Source organism: Trichosurus vulpecula, chromosome 8 (assembly GCF_011100635.1).
Source record: "Trichosurus vulpecula isolate mTriVul1 chromosome 8, mTriVul1.pri, whole genome shotgun sequence".
NCBI lineage: Eukaryota > Metazoa > Chordata > Mammalia > Diprotodontia > Phalangeridae > Trichosurus > Trichosurus vulpecula.
Window position 1 is genome coordinate 64,801,486 of NC_050580.1, and position 15,923 is coordinate 64,817,408.

A 15,923-nucleotide genomic window follows, 5' to 3' on the forward strand; every position below is an offset into this window, starting at 1 on the left:
CCCTATAAGAGGAATGGAGGTCAAAGACTCACCAAGATGAGGCAAAATTGGACCTATTAGAATTAAGGGATCCAGGAGCAAAGCACAGGTTATTGGTGGGGATGTAATTCTAGAGTAGAGGTGTCATGGCTGAAGCAGGCTGGGAAGAATGTGTCATAATTCAGTTTCATTTTTCTTTCTCTCTACTATAAAAAGCTTAACATTGAGGCAGACATTAAGGACAGCAAATGTGGGTGGACACATTCTCAACATGTTAATGTATATGACACACAGATAGTGGCTTGACTGAAGTGAGAAACACATCACTTTGCTAAATATGTTAATAAGTACAAATTCCCTTACTGCTCAGATATTCCAAATGAGTGACCATAATCCTTAATAAAAAGAGAGAATAGAATCTCTGGCCACAAGCTGCTGCTGTGATTGATTCCTCCCTCTGTCCTGCAATAGCAACGAGCTGAATTAACCCTCTCACTCCCTGTGTAGCTCAGAGCCAGGGGCCATGTTGCTGCTCTGTATCTCCGCATTGGTCCTCTTTACTCACACCCTAAATGCCCAAGCTGCAGGAATGACACCCTTTTCCAAGAGAGCAGTCCCAGATGCCTGTGCCATCATCATGTGCCACCCTGAGGGAAATGGATTGCCTGGAAGAGATGGAAGAGATGGGAGAGAAGGCCCCAGAGGAGAAAAGGGAGATCCAGGTATAGAAGTATCTTTGGGTTTAAGTCTCTAGGAGACACATACATTCTCCTGGCAGAGTTTCTCTCTCCCTTGCTGAGTTGAATGTCTTGATTGGTGGGGGATGGGAGGTGTTCCCCTTTATTTATTTATTTTTGTATTTTTAAAAATTTTACACTTAAATGCAAAATGAGAAAACAAAAAAATTGCCATTTACATTGATCAGGTTTTGAAATTAGGCAAATATTAATTTCAGAGCTAAAGAAAAAGCTCTTCAATTTCTCACTGCTCCTAGTAGAGGGTCGATTTTTCAGTAGTCAGTTCCCTTGACATCAGCCCTACTTGAAAAATTGTTTCCCTAGTAGAATGAAAGCTATTTGCTCATCTATATATTGAAATGGCTTGAAAGTTCCATCTAAATTTCTCAGTGATGGTGAAAGATAAAAGCCTGAAAGAACCAGAAGATCAGGGCTGGGCTTTAAACAAAACAGAAACTGGTCAAGGTGTTCTTAAAGGTGCTTTGACAAAATTTCACATCTGTAGAATTCTTTGTCTCTGTATTAAAATAATAATAATAGAAATCTACATTCTCTTCTTCCCATTCCCCTCCCTATTGGAATAAAAGAAAAGAAAAGCAAATTTCTTATAACAAATATGTGCAGTTAAGCAAAACAAATTCTTTCAATGGTCAGTACACAAAAAAAAATTCTGCATCTCATTTAGGTTAGATGACATATAAGTTCAATTTCCTCCTCCAAGTCCTATGATCACAGCTATATTATCAGCTACATTATCTTACAATCCCAGTTATGCCTGGAAGGACCTTCGAGCTCCTCTAGTCCTAACTTGGTGCTTTAGAGATTCACAAACTGAGGGTACTTGGCCCAAGATCACACAGTCATTAATTAGCAGAAAAGGGATTTGAAGCCTGACTCCCAAATCCTGCACTTTCCCTTGTGCCCCATATATATTAATGTCCACAAAGGTCCTATAAGTTCCTGGAATCTTGGGGCCACAGATGAATATTTATGACTGTCACAGTGCTCTGCATATAATAGATGATCAATAAAATCATTTGAATAATGACATATTTTAGCAGTGCTTTGTGACCACCGTTTCAATTTGCTTTAGGAAAAAGGGAAGCAAAAGATCACCGGGTATCATGAGTTCTTAGCCAACATATCCCACAAACGACCTCTGACTGACTTTATACTGGCTCCAACTGAAAGTCTATTCATTTCTTGGAACAGGACCATCAGGACCTAGAGGCCCAGCAGGATTAACCGGAGAAATTGGTCCCATTGGACCTAAAGGGGAAAATGGATCCATGGGGGATCCAGGCCCAAAGGGAGACACTGGAGAAAAAGGTAAGTTCCAGGATGGAAGGAAGCTTTGGTGTGGTAGGAAAAAATACTATATTTTTCAGTGAAAAGAAGACCTCGTGCTATGTCCTAGTTCTATTACTAATTAATGAGAATGAGCATATCTCTTCACCCTTTCAGCGCTGGTTCCAAGTTTCTTAAACTTAAATGGAGGACAGGCTTGATGGTTGCTAAGGTCCCTCTACAGTTCCATGATTCTTTGACATTGGTAACATCACCTTTCTGAGCCTCAGAATCATTACATGTCAAATAGCAATAATAACTTTTTTTACTCTTTATCTAATAATGTTATTATGAGGATTAAATTAGATAATAGAAATTAAGACCTAAATAATTGTGTGTTTTTGGAATCTGACATTTATAGAAATTTTGTTTATATTAGTTACATGATATCATATCATATCATGTTATATAGAATTTTACAATTAAACATAAATGCATATACATATACAGGTTTGTTAATATGTTTATATACATATGTAGATACACCCATAGTTATATATATGATATATATATATATACACACACATATATATATAGTTATATATATGAGGCAGTATGGTATAGTATCTATTGAAAAGGCCTCAGAGTCAGGAAACCTAAGCTAAAGTCCTACCTCTGATAAGCACTGACTTTGTGACCCTGGGCAAGTCACTTAACTTTATTTGTCTCAGTTTCCTCATCTGTAAAATGAGCTGGAAAAGGAAATGGCAAACCTTACATGGCAGTGATGGCATTGATGCCAAAAATGGCAAAGATACCTCCAGCATCTTTGGCAAAAAAAACCCAAAAAACTCAAACGGGGTCCCAAAAAGTTGGACATGACAAAAAATAACTGAATAAAAACTCACTGTGAAATACTACTGACTTCCCCCATATTGCTCCTTCTATGTTGTTACTCATACTACTTCCCACCTCCAAATGGGCACAAAATGGTGGCCTGACTACAGTTTATCTTGTCGTGCTTGTCTTGTCTTATCTAGCACTGACCACAGTTTATCTTATCTGTTCTTCCCTCAGGACTCCCTGGAGCCCCAGGTGTGCCTGGTCCTCCTGGAAAAATTGGTCCCCCCGGAAAAGAAGGGAATGCAGGACCCCAAGGTGAACAGGGACCCAAGGGAGAAGCTGGAGACAAAGGTAGGTACTGGGGCTGGGCTGAAGGAGTATTGACACTTAGTCCACGATTTAAAAGTGAATAGAAGTCATCTGAAGTGTTTGGCAGTGGAAAGAGGTCAGGACTAGAAATCAAACTGAACTCTGCTGCTCACCAGTTCTCTGATTTTGAACTCATCATTTCATCTTTGCCCTCTATGAGCCTCAGTTTTTTTCAACTATAAAGGGAAGGCACTGGACCAAATGGCATTTTAAGTCCTTCTCTAGACCTCCTGTCAAGAAAGCTGAGCATCCTTTCTTTCTGCAATGGTTCTGCCCTAAGGGGCAGATACTATCATCCTTGTTAATACCCACCCATGACCTGAGGGACATAACTGTCACTCTTAAGTCTTTTCTTCATTTGTTCCTGCAACGTTTACAACTGCTGTATGTCCACACTTCTACTGAATGTTACAAGGGAATCCCCCAGCCATTCATCATGGTACCGTAGAAAGAGCTCTGGTTTTGGAGTCCAGATCCTAACTCTTACATTTACTATTCAGGTGATACTGAGCAAGACACTTAACCTCTCTGTGGGCCTCAGTGCCCTCATCTAGAAAATGAGAAGGACGGACTGGATGACCTCTCATGTCCCTTCCAGCTCTGCGTCTGTAATACTGTGATCATATTTCAAGATATAAGAGAAATATAAGACACTGTCCCTGCCCTTAAGGGAGAAGAACATACACAAGGAAGAAGTTGAGGATGTATTAAAACAGAGTATGAACTCTAGCCAAGTACTGAGAGAATGGGAAGTATTAGGTGCACAAAGTGATTAATAAGGAAGTACTTCTGGGGGAATCATGGGGTTCTAACCCTATGGTTAGAGGTGGAAGGGATTTCAGAGGCCATCTAGTCCATACAGCTCTCTCATTTTAAAGATGGGGAAGGTGAAACCCTAAGAGGAAAAGGAACTCACCCAGGTTCACACAGCAAACATGTGAAAGTACTAGAATTCAAATGCAGGACATTTGATCCTGGGTCCAAATCCAGCATTCCTTCTACTATACAACTGCTGCCTCCTCTAAGCAGTTCTCCTGCCAGATCTGAAAGGTAATGATAATCATGACTCAATGGCAAGATCAAGCCATTGTTGAACCTTTCTCCATTCCATATTCTGTACACTGCCACCAAATAAAGGGAGAAATGAAAAAGCGATAACCAAAATATCCTTAAGTAATGAGTAGCTGTTTTGTTCTACCCTCAGGACCTGAAGGAAAAGAAGGGGCACAAGGTCCCACAGGCCCAAGAGGCCTACCAGGCCCTAAGGGGGAGAAAGGAGTATCAGGTGAAAGAGGACCTCCTGGAAATGCTGGAGCAACTGGTGAGTGATGGGAAGCAGGACCTGGGAATCTAAAAAAAGATTGTCTTCTAGCACCTTAAGCTCTGAAGTCTCTTTTATGTAATATTTGAGGCAGGGCCACCCCTTATGTTGAAGAGTCAAGGGAAGTTGGAAGCTTAAGTTTATTCAGGACTTGAACAAGATGGGGAACATTCTGCGAACAACCAAATGCTGTAAATTGACTCGTTCTTGGTCTTTCTTGTCATCCAACATTAGGCCCAGTTGGAATCCCTGGCATTCCAGGCCCCTCAGGGCCAAAAGGCTCATCTGGGCCAAAAGGTGACAGAGGATTACCTGGGGAGAAGGGTGCCAAAGGAGAAAGTGGTCTCACAGGTAAGTCAGCCAAGCAGATGATGGAGAGGTAGCTTTCTCCAGCGCTATGGTCCTCCTATTTTCTTAAATTTTAGAGAATGGACAAAGCAGGATCAGGAGGCCTCAAAGTCAAGCCATCAAGATGGAGTCAGAATTGATAAGACTTGGCAACTGATTAAATATGTGGGGAGAGAACAGTGAAGAATTGAGGATTTTTTAAAGGTTGGAAATCTTGGAGACAGGAAGAAAGTCAATGCCTCTTCTAGGGAATCCATTTGTTCATTAGACTATATGCAGTTCATTCTGGCAAACACTTTTACAGAGGATATACCTTCTTGTTCATACTTTCTTTCATGATTCTCTAAGGAACGTTAAAGAAAGTTTTTTGTGGTTGCTTCTTTCATAAAATCTCAACATACACGATGTTAGAGGAAAGATTCTAAGGTGTAATTTTGACTTATTGAATTCCACATCTTTTAAAAAATCAATATACACTCAAGTATCTTCTATTCTTTGTATTTCACAGTAAATTGAATAGCTATGGAAATTGTCTATTGAAATAGTCGAATTGAATATTGTCTGTGAAAGTCTACATATTCCCTTCTCCCATTTTCATCAAGGATACCTTCAGTGTGTGCATGTGTAGACCATTCTCATATACAATCTTAGTGAATAGCTCTTCATACTTTCTGTTCCTTTGGTATCTTCCTCTCTTTAATGTGTCTTCTATATCATCTGCTCAGTGCCTTGTTACCTTTGTCACAGATGTCTTCTGGGCATTTATGACAAGTGTTAGCTGCTCTTTTCGAAGTTCATCTTTAAAATGCCATTGGCATGTTTTCACATAGTACAATGGTTAGGAAGGTATTAGAGTCCAAATACATTGGTTCTATCAATCAAGTAATAAGCATTTATTAAGAACTTACTTTGTGCCATCCACTGTGCTAGGTGCTAGAGATTATCGATGCAAAAAAAATGAAACAGTCCCTATTCTCATAACATTAATGATGAAGATAGATCATTCTCTATTGTCTATAGAACCAAATACAAGCTCTGGATCATGGCAATTGAGCCCATTGTGGTTCAATCGGTTTCCCAGGCAGTCAACCAACAAGCATTTATTAAGGGCCTTCTATATGTCAGGTTCTGCTACACACTGGGGATGGAAATATGAAAGATAAAATAATCTCTACTTTATTGTCATTAGTGGTAAGGATAGATCACTACAGAAATGCTGACAGATGTTTCACTCTGTTCTACTCCTCTCTTTCATCCCATATTTCCAGTTAATTTTGTATTCAACTCAGTTTGACTGCCATAACATTTCATAGATCTCACCACATTCTTGGTATTCAAATGGCTACTACGTTGGTTCAGGCTTTTCTTACCCCTCGCATGAATTACTACAATATCTTTCTAAATGCTGTCTCTGCCTCAAGTGTCTTCTTCCCCTACACAAAGCTACCAAGATTATTTTCCTAAAGCACAGATCTAACCATGTTTCTCTATTAGAATTTAAGTCCCCTCCTGCCACTAAAATGTAAATTCTTGGAAGACAGAGACTGGGTTTTTTTTTACTTCATTTGCATTCCCCAGAACATAGCAGAATGCCTAGACATAGGAGGTACTTAATAAGTGCTTGTGATTCATCAATAGTCCATTTTTATCTTGAGGATCAAATATGAACTCCTATGATTGACATGTAAAGCTCTGCACAGTATGAGTACAATCCACATTTTCAGCTTTATTATTTATTTCTCCTCTTCACACTATGGTCCAGTCAAAACAGCTTTAATGCTATTGCTCAGACATGACAAGATGTCTCCAGTCTCTGATTTTGTACAGGCTGTGCCACATGCCTATTCTTTCCTTCATATCTCCCCTGGTTGATAGTACCCATACAATCAAATTATCTTGATTCTATTTTGCATATATTGTATATGTATGTTATCTCCCCTAATAGAATGTAAGGTCCTTGATGGAGGCATTCATTCATTTTTTCTGTGTATCCCCAGTACCTAGTTCAGTAGCCACCACACAGTATGAGTGCACACTTAATAAATGCTTGTTGGTTGATTGTTTATATATTTATTATACTCTTTTTAGCTTCATCTGTAAGTGCTCTCAAAACAGAGTTCTATCCATGTCACTCCCTTGAACAAAGAAAAACAGAAATTTTAGTCTATTGTCTCTACTATAAACTTCAGCTAGGTGTTTAAAACTCTACACTGTCTGGCTCCAGCCTACTCTGTGCCTACTAAGTGCCAAAGCACCTAGTACATAAAAGGCACTATTAGACATTATTAAATCTTACTTACCTCATGAATTTCACATTCCAGCAAAATTGGCCTATTAGCAATTTCTTATAGAAATTATTCCATCTCTTGCTTCCATGCCCTCCTATAGCCGATGCCCATGCCTTGAGAATACTCCATACTCCATCCTCATTCAAGTAGAAGCTTAGGATCCATGACCTAAATGATCCCTGATTCCCCTAATTTCTAGTGCTTTAATTCATCCCCCAAATTATCTTTTGTTTAGCCTAGAAGTTTTCAAATTCAAGAACCGTTTTATTTTTGTCTTTGGGTCCTGAGAGCCTGGCACATAATAGGAACTTTATAATTGCTTGTTGAATTGAAAAGCTTACTGAATATAGCTCAGTTGTGCTTGATCACAAACTTTCTTTGGGCTCATTTTCCCCTCCACTGCTCTTTCTTATTCTTTGAGGTGATACAACTTGTAATTTGCCATCCTCCTCCTCTCTGATGCTTTTATAAATGAGCATGTATTCCCAATAGATGTTGCCTTTGACTACCACTTTTTTCCCACTTGTCATTTAAATTTGCTACCTGAGACAATAGCTAGGCTCTTTAGCCCCACTTCCCCCATCTCTGCCTTGGGAAATATGTGTATTCAGAATTCAATGATTCTTTTAAAAATAATAGCAACCGGAGAAATGTCTTTACTTTTATCCATTTCCAATTTTTTTCTCCAAAGAAAAAACCTTCTTTGAATGAATGAGGTAGAGCTCCAGTAATCACTCATCCTATTTCTCTTATCTTTATACTTTCTTCTAATGCAGTGTTGATTTCCATCTTTGGTCCACAGGGGTTACCTGTCACCTGTCAAACTACAGTAAAGTTCATTCTCTGTACTGTTTTCAGGTATCCAAGATATCCAAGAACTTTCCTGATCTCTTCTTGAAGAGAATACTCATAACAACCACGCTCCCGAATACTCCTTGGTCTTTAACTGCTTTTGTTTCTTGATTTTGAATCATATTTTCTGTCCCAGTTTTCATTGTCCCCTGACCTTCCACCTCCCCAACCAACTTGGCCTTGAAGTCACCAATTACTGAGGTAACTAGAGAATCATCAGCAAAAGATAATTGAATCTAAGGGAGCTGATGAGATCAATAAGTGAAAAATAGAACAAGAAAAGCAGAGGGCATAAGAAAAAAACTTTTATTGTTTTTCACTCATGTCCAACTCTTTGTGACCCCTTTGGGTTTTTCTTTTCAGCAGAGATACTGGAGAAGTTTGCCACTTCCTTCTCCAGCTCATTTTACAGATGAGGGAATTGAGACAAACAGAGTTAAGTGACTTGCCTAGGGTCACCCAGCTAGTAAGTATCTAAGGCTGGATTTGAACCCAGGAAGAGGAGTCTTCCTGACTCTAGGAATAGCAGTCCCTCCACTGAGCCACCTAGCTATTCCCACAGAGACCCAAGTTTAGAAGGCGTGATGTGGGTGAAAATCTAGCGAAGAAGAAAGAGAAGAAACTGTAAGATAGATAGAAAGAGAACCAGTGTTCACCCCAGTCCAGAGTTCCAAAAACCTAGAGAGAAGAGAGGATCAAAAAGCAGGGAGTGATCAACAGTGTCAAGGGCTACATGCAGAGAGGCTGAAAAGAATGACGACTGAGAAAGGCCATTGATATGGCAATTAAGAAATCATTGCTAACTTTTGAGAGAGCAGTTTTGGTTGAATGATGAGGTCAGAAGCCAAATTGTTAAGAGCTAAGAAGTGGGAGGAGTGGAAGTGAAGCCACCCTCTTGTAGAGAGCCTTCTCAAGGATTTTAGTCACAAAAGGTAGAAGAGATTTGGGATGAGAGTGGGGATGGATGGACCAAGAGAAAATTGTTGAGGACAGGCATGTTTTTACTCAGTAAGGAAGCAGTCAGTAGGCACAGAGATTAGAGAGAGGGCAATCTCTTTAAAACGGGTTGGAATAGGATCACTTGGGCAGTTAGAGGACCTTGTCTTGACAAGAAGGACCACCTCTTCATGTGAAAGAGGGATGAATAATGATGTGAATAGAGGTCCATGAGAAAATTTCCATACTAGTGAAATTTATTTTCTTAAATGATGAATGTGAAATTAAGCATGTATCAAAGATACTTATTAGATATGACAATTTTATCAACAGAAAAAATTTTCCCCAGAGTTCCCTGTCTCTGTTTTATCCCCACTCTGAGCAGCATTTATATATATTTCTTATATTATATTTCTTATATAAAAGGAGTTATATATGTTCTTAATATAGTCCAAGAACGAAAGGGTTCCATGGCCAAATCACTTTGGGTGTCTTCTCAATTATTCCCATACAACCCTTTGGAGAAGTCAGGGAGTTTTGATGTCTACAGGAAGCCTCATACTACCATGTGAGAAATAGCTGAAGTTCACCTCAGTCCATGGCTTCTTAGTCCTTCAGCTATACTGGAAAGTTGCACTACCCGCCCCCCCCCCCCACTCACTGCAATGAGTGCCCTGGGCCTTATCCAAGGTGCCACCTGTACTGAACTGAGGCCCTTCCAAAACCTCTCTCCTCATACAGAAACCAATGTTCTGAAGCAGCAAGTAGCGGCCTTACAGGAACAGATGAAAATCCTCCAAACAAGTTTCTCCAAGTACCAGAAAGGTAAGTGATTTGCAGCTGGGGCAATGGCTCTTCCCAATTTCTACTCCCTCCCTGGTTCTCTGCACACAAACTGCTTTTACTGTGCTTTCTAATTCTGGTTTATTGCTATTCATTCTCAGAGCCAGGGCTGATCTCCTGCCTAGTGATGAGGAAAGGATGTTAATAAATCCTTTTGAAGGACTGTGTAGAAAATTTGTTGAAGGAAAAGAAAAAACCTGCTTAGAATATTAGACTTTGAGCTGGAAGGACCCTTGTTGTTCAGTCATTTTTCAGTCCTCTCTGACTCTCCATGACCTCATTTGGGGTTTTCTTGGTAACAATACTGAAATGCTTTGTCATTTCCTTCTCCAGCTCATTTTACAGATGAGAAAACTGTGGCAAACAGAGCTAAGTGACTTGACCAGGGTCACACAGCCGAGGTATCTAAGGCCTGATTTGAACTCAGGGTTTCCTAACTAGAAGACCAGCACTCTTTCCACTGTATCACTAAGCTGCCCTAAAGCCCTTAAAGATCCTTTAAATCTAATTAAGTTAAATTCATTTAATCTAATCTGATTAAGTCTAATTTAATGCCCACATTTTAAACATGAAGAAACTGAAACCCCAAGAGCATAAGTGACTGGCCCAAGGTCATACAAGTAGTGAGTCAAAGACAGGCTCAGGGCATGTCTCCACCTTCAGCGTTCTTTATCCATGGTGCCACTCTGCCTCAGAGATCCAAGAATCCTCATCACTTAGAAATTCATCTTTAAGTGGATAGGTTGGGAATGATACTTCGTATCTTCTCTTAGTAACACAAATTTGTGACTTAAAGGAGAGGAAGATTTCAATTGAGGTTAAAGGAAACAGGGAGAACAGGACTTTGTTTCAAGGTTTTCCTCCTGTAGCATGGAATTATGGTAACGCACTAGAATGCAGTGAGGGTCAAGGCCTCCAACTAGACGCTTACAAGCTGAGATTGTGAGCTACCCAGAGCAGATGAGAGCAGCTTGGTCTTGGTTGTGGCACAAGGTGCTGGAGGCTTGATTTAACTCCATGGCCAACAGTAGGAGTCTGAGTTACTCAATTCATCCAGATGAAGGCTTGCACAGCTGCAGCTGGGCCTTAAAATCACAAAACTGTGGGCTGGAGAGAGAATTTGACTTTTGGGCTAGGCAGGCTGGAAGTCACAGTGAGAACAATGTTTCATCCTTCTGCTATCACTTGGCCTTGGAGCCTTTAGAACAGGTAAGGCAGAAAATAGATACTAATGCTGACCATGAGTTTTCCCAGTTCGAGGCTCCCCTCCCCCATGTCCCAGGCTAAAGGAAAAGAAACATTCAGACTTTTAGATGCTTCTCAAAGCTCTCCAAGTCTTCATTCAGTCCCTGCACACTCCCCTTAACCGCACTGTCTTCACCAACTACTCCATTTTATGGTCAGTATTGGTTGGGTGAAAGAAAATGAATTTTTAATGTCTAAGATAGACATTAAATGACTACAAATGATTAAAGTATAATGGAAAAACCACCAAGTTTCGATTCAGACTCCCAGCTCTGCCATTTATTGGTTTTGTGACCTTGGGCCAATCTCTTAACTTCTTTGGGCCTTAGTTTCCCCATTTGTAATACGAAGAGGGTGAAGCAGATGACTTTAAGGACCCCTTCCAAACCTAAGTCTAAGATATTGTAATGTTCGGGAAAAACAAATAATTTTTTATCTGCTTAAATCAAGGATTAGGCACATCAAGCCAGGAGCACTTCATGGAGGAGTTGTCAGTCCAGCTGTTACCTCTGTGCTAACAGAGCCAGCGTATTCTTTAACATCAGATGTGGTCTTACTAGCCACGTTAAGTCATATAAGATAGTCTGTTCAACAAAATGGAAAAGAGGCTGGCTTGGGAGTTAAAGCTTGTGAGCTCAAGTCCCAGCTCTGACACTTATTGTCTGTGTGACCTTGGACAATTAATTTCTCTAAGAAAGAACCAAACCTCTTTAGTCTCTTGGTATCCTGAATGCCACCCTAACCTCAGAATTAGCTAGTCTCTCTATTCATATGCCTCATCCTCTCCTGTGCTTTTGTCCTAGTCGTACTGTTTCCAAGTGGCCGAGCAGTTGGAGAGAAGATATTCAAGACCAATGGCTATGAGAGCAACTTTGAGAAAGCGTCACAATCATGCAATCAAGCTAATGGGCAAATAGCCTCCCCCAGGAATGCAGCAGAGAATGCAGCTGTTCAGGAGATTGTCACAGCATACAATAAGGCAGCCTTCCTTGGTATGACTGACATTAAGACAGAGGGCAAGTTCATCTATCCAACAGGAGAACCCCTGGGCTATTCCAACTGGGCCCCGGGAGAGCCTAACAATGATCAGGATAAAGAGGACTGCATTGAAATATATACCAACGGCAAATGGAATGACAAAGCATGTGGGGAATCACGTCTTATCATTTGTCAATTTTGAGTCACTGGTGGGGAAAGACTTGTGCTTTGTCTGGTATGAGCTAGCAAGGGGATATAGGTGATCGTGTAAAACATATTTCCCCATTAGTCATGTTGTAAGAGAAAACATAAACCAAAAAAATAACATGAAAAATAGTTTACTTTGATCTGCATTCAGACTGCATCAGTTCTTTATTTGCAGGTAGATAGCATTTTTCACCTTGGATTCTTCAAAATTGTCTTGGAATAGCTAAGTCGTTCACATTTGATCATCGTAAAATATTGCTGTTACTGTCAATACTCTTTCCTGGTTTTGCTCGTATCACTTTGCATCAGTTCATGTAAGTCTTTCCAGGTTTTCTGAAGTCATCCTACTAATCATTTCTTATAGCACAATATTATTCCATTACAATCAAATGCCGCAACTTGTTTAGCCATTCACTAATTGATAGACATCCCCTCAATTTCTAATTCTTTGCTGCCACAAAAAGAGCTGCTATAAATATTTTGGTACAAATAGATCCTTTTTCCTCTTTATTTTATCTCTTTGGGATATAGACCTAGTAATGGTACTGCTAGATCAAAGGATTTGCACAGTTTGGTTGCTCTTTGGGCATAGTTCCAAATTGCCCTCCAGAATGGTTGGATCAGTTCACAACTTGAACAACAGTGCATTAATGTCCCACTTTTTCCACATCCCCAACAACATTTGTCATTATTCTTTTCTGTTATATTAGTCAATTTGATGGGTATGAGATGCTGCATCAGATTTGTTTTAATTTGCATTTCTTTAATCAACAATGATTTAGAACATTTTTTCATATGACTAATTTCTTCATCTGAAAACTGCTGTTCATATTCTTTGACCATTTATCAATTGGGGAATGACTTGTATTCTTGATTCAGTTCTCTATATATTTGAGAAATGAGGCTGTATCGGAGACACTGGCTGTAAAAATTGTTTCCCAGCATTTTGCTTTCCTTCTAAACTTGGTTGTATTGGTTTTATTTGTTAAAAAAAACCTTTCTAATGTACTATAATCAAAATTATCCATTTTGTATTTCTTAATGTTCTCTGTCTATTGTTTAGTCATAAATTCTTCCCTTCTCCATAGATCTGACAGGGAGACTGTTCCATGCTTCCCTAGTTTGCTTATGGTATCACCCTTTCTGTCCAAATCATGTACCCATTTTGACCTTAACTACAGTATAAGATGTGGTTCTATTCCTGATTTCTAACATACTATTTTTGTTTTCCCAGCAGTTTTTGTCAGATGCGTACTTGTCCCAAAAACTTGAGTCTTTGGGCTTGTCAAACACTAGATTACTGTTGTCCAAATGGATACACTAAAAATTTACCACTGGAGTCTCACTAGCTGGATTTTTAAAATATTTTTAGCTCTTTCAGGAGGTTTTTTTGGGGGGAGGGGGAGGGGAGCCTGAGACCAGTTCACCTTTTTCCTTGGGGCTTCACATGCAGGCATTTTGACATTGTCGTCCTCTTCTGAGTTTGTGTTTTGATCTTCCCTGTAACCATAGTAACTTTTTGTAGCCCAGTTCTTTTTTGTTAGTGGTGGGTTTTATTCATTTCCCCAACCCATGTAGTGACTTTTACCTGTAAGTTAAAGTTGGACTCTGCTTCTAGTGTAGAGGGAGCACTATCCTAAGCTTCTTTTGCTGTGGGCACAGAGCTTCAGTGCTAGCCTAGGATGGGAGTGCAGACCCTCACTTCTGGCTTGAGCCTGTTGTTGACTTCCTGAGGTGCTGCCTGCTGCTGGCTTGCCCAAAGGGCACCTGTGCAGGACTATGCTCCCCCTTTACCTGAGTGAGATAGACCTTCCCTGCCAACCTTCAAAATTGTCTTGGAATAGAAAATTGTTTCACCCTCTCATTTTGTTAGTTCTGCCATTCCAGAATTAGTTTTGAGGCATCATTAATCGTTGTTTACAGGTGAATTGGGGACAATTCAGGTGACTTCCTGCCTTACTCTGCCATCTTGGTTCTATGCCCTGAGGCCAGATTTGAACTTGGATTTTCCAGACTCTAGACCCTGAAACTATCCACTGCACCACCCAACTACCCTGTTCTGGACATAGTTATTTTCCTCAGGGTACTTTTTTACATTTGGCCAATTGCATATTTAAGGACTTGTTTTCTGTACTCAATTTTTGTCCTTCCTTTTCCAAGCTATTAACTCTCTCTTGCATACTTCTCATTTCTTTTCCCATTTTTCCTTCTACCTCCCTTATTTGACTTTTAAAATCCTTCTTGAGCTCTTCCAAGACTTGAGACCACTTCATATTCCCCTTTGAGGTTTCAGATGTGAGTATATTGACCATGTTGTCCTCTTCTTAATTTGTGTTTTGATCTTCTCTGTCCCCATAGAAAGAATCTATGGTCATTGTCCATTCCTACTTTTTGCTCATGGTGTTTGCCTATTTCCTGGTTTTTAAAGTTGAGCTCTCTTACTGTAGCATGGGGACCATGGATGTGGTCACTGGCTTTGTGTGCTGGGGCCTCAGGTGTTGGAAGATGGAAGCTATAGGGGTCTGGCAGTTTACCTGGTGCTGAGCTGGGGTCAGCAACACCGAAGCTCTCAGGGTAAGGGTGGGGGGGTCTGGCCTTTGGAGGATGCCTGCTCACCTGAGCTGCTCTGAAGCACCAGAAGGTTTGGCTGATGGAGAATGCCTGCCCACTGTATTAACAATCTGGCTAGCAGCTTCTGTGGGGGTGTTTGGAAAAGCAGAGGTTCTTTTTATCTGCTTAAACAAGGAAAGCTGGGCGAAGGAGTTGACCAGCTTACTTTAATCCAGAATTCAGTTAACATACAGACAACATTCATTTAGTTCAGGGGAAAACTCCAGCATTCAGTTAGCATTTAATTAGTTCAGGGGAGCAAAGAGACAAGCATCAACAGACAGGCCAAATACAGATTACAGTCAGCTATTTCAGGGGAACAAACAGCCAGCACCCTGAAGTTCAGAACATTCATTTAGTTAGGGGGAAACGAACCAGCACCCCGAACCTCAAAACCAAAATACAAACAAATTACAAATATCAACAGACAGACCTAATACAATTCATAGTTACCAACATCTGGGCTTGGCCCAAGAGCAAGGGCTGGCCCAGAGTCACGCTTGCCACTGCTCCCACACCAACCAGAAAAGGAAAGAGAGCTCTTCAAGCTGTCCTCTCCCCTCTTATAGAGTTTTTGACATCATCAAGCACCACCTGAATGACCAGGGCCGATTGGTTCTTGAGTTGGGCCCTCCCCTAGCATAGACGAGGTTAACACCCAAAAGGGCGTGGCTCTGGAGTCAACACCTCCCCTCAGCCAGCCCCATGACTCATCACACAGGAAGTTCTCTGTTCCCAGGCATGGTCGCTGGGCTTCCTACCCCAGAAAAGAAGCCCCAGCACCCAGCGAGGCTCAATGAGGTAAGCTGAGTCACTCAAAGAAAACAAAGGCCATTCTGGCCACATCACCTAGAGATATGCTTCCTGGAGTTGTGCTGAAGCACAGGGAGGTTTGGCTGCTGGAGTCTACCAGTTCCCCTGACTGTGCCAAGGCACTCTGGGGTCTTGGTGTTGGTGTTTGCCTGCTCCACCATTCTGGGGCTCAGGATCTCCCACTGGTTTGCCAAGGTGGGGCTTGCCACTGGCTTACTGGGACACCTCCAATCCTGTATTGCTCCCCTTCCACCAGAGGGCAAGGGA

General features: G+C 40.8%; 1 protein-coding gene across 1 annotated transcript; it reads left to right on the forward strand.

The window, feature by feature from the left end:
• Positions 1-502: 502 nt before the first annotated feature.
• On the forward strand, positions 503-12,228 carry LOC118830088 (pulmonary surfactant-associated protein D-like). Its single transcript, XM_036736974.1, has 7 exons — positions 503-701; positions 1,929-2,045; positions 3,081-3,197; positions 4,420-4,536; positions 4,771-4,887; positions 9,702-9,785; positions 11,852-12,228. The coding sequence occupies exons 1-7, from the start codon at positions 503-505 to the stop codon at positions 12,226-12,228; spliced, it is 1,128 nt and encodes a 375-aa protein (XP_036592869.1).
• Positions 12,229-15,923: the final 3,695 nt, after the last annotated feature.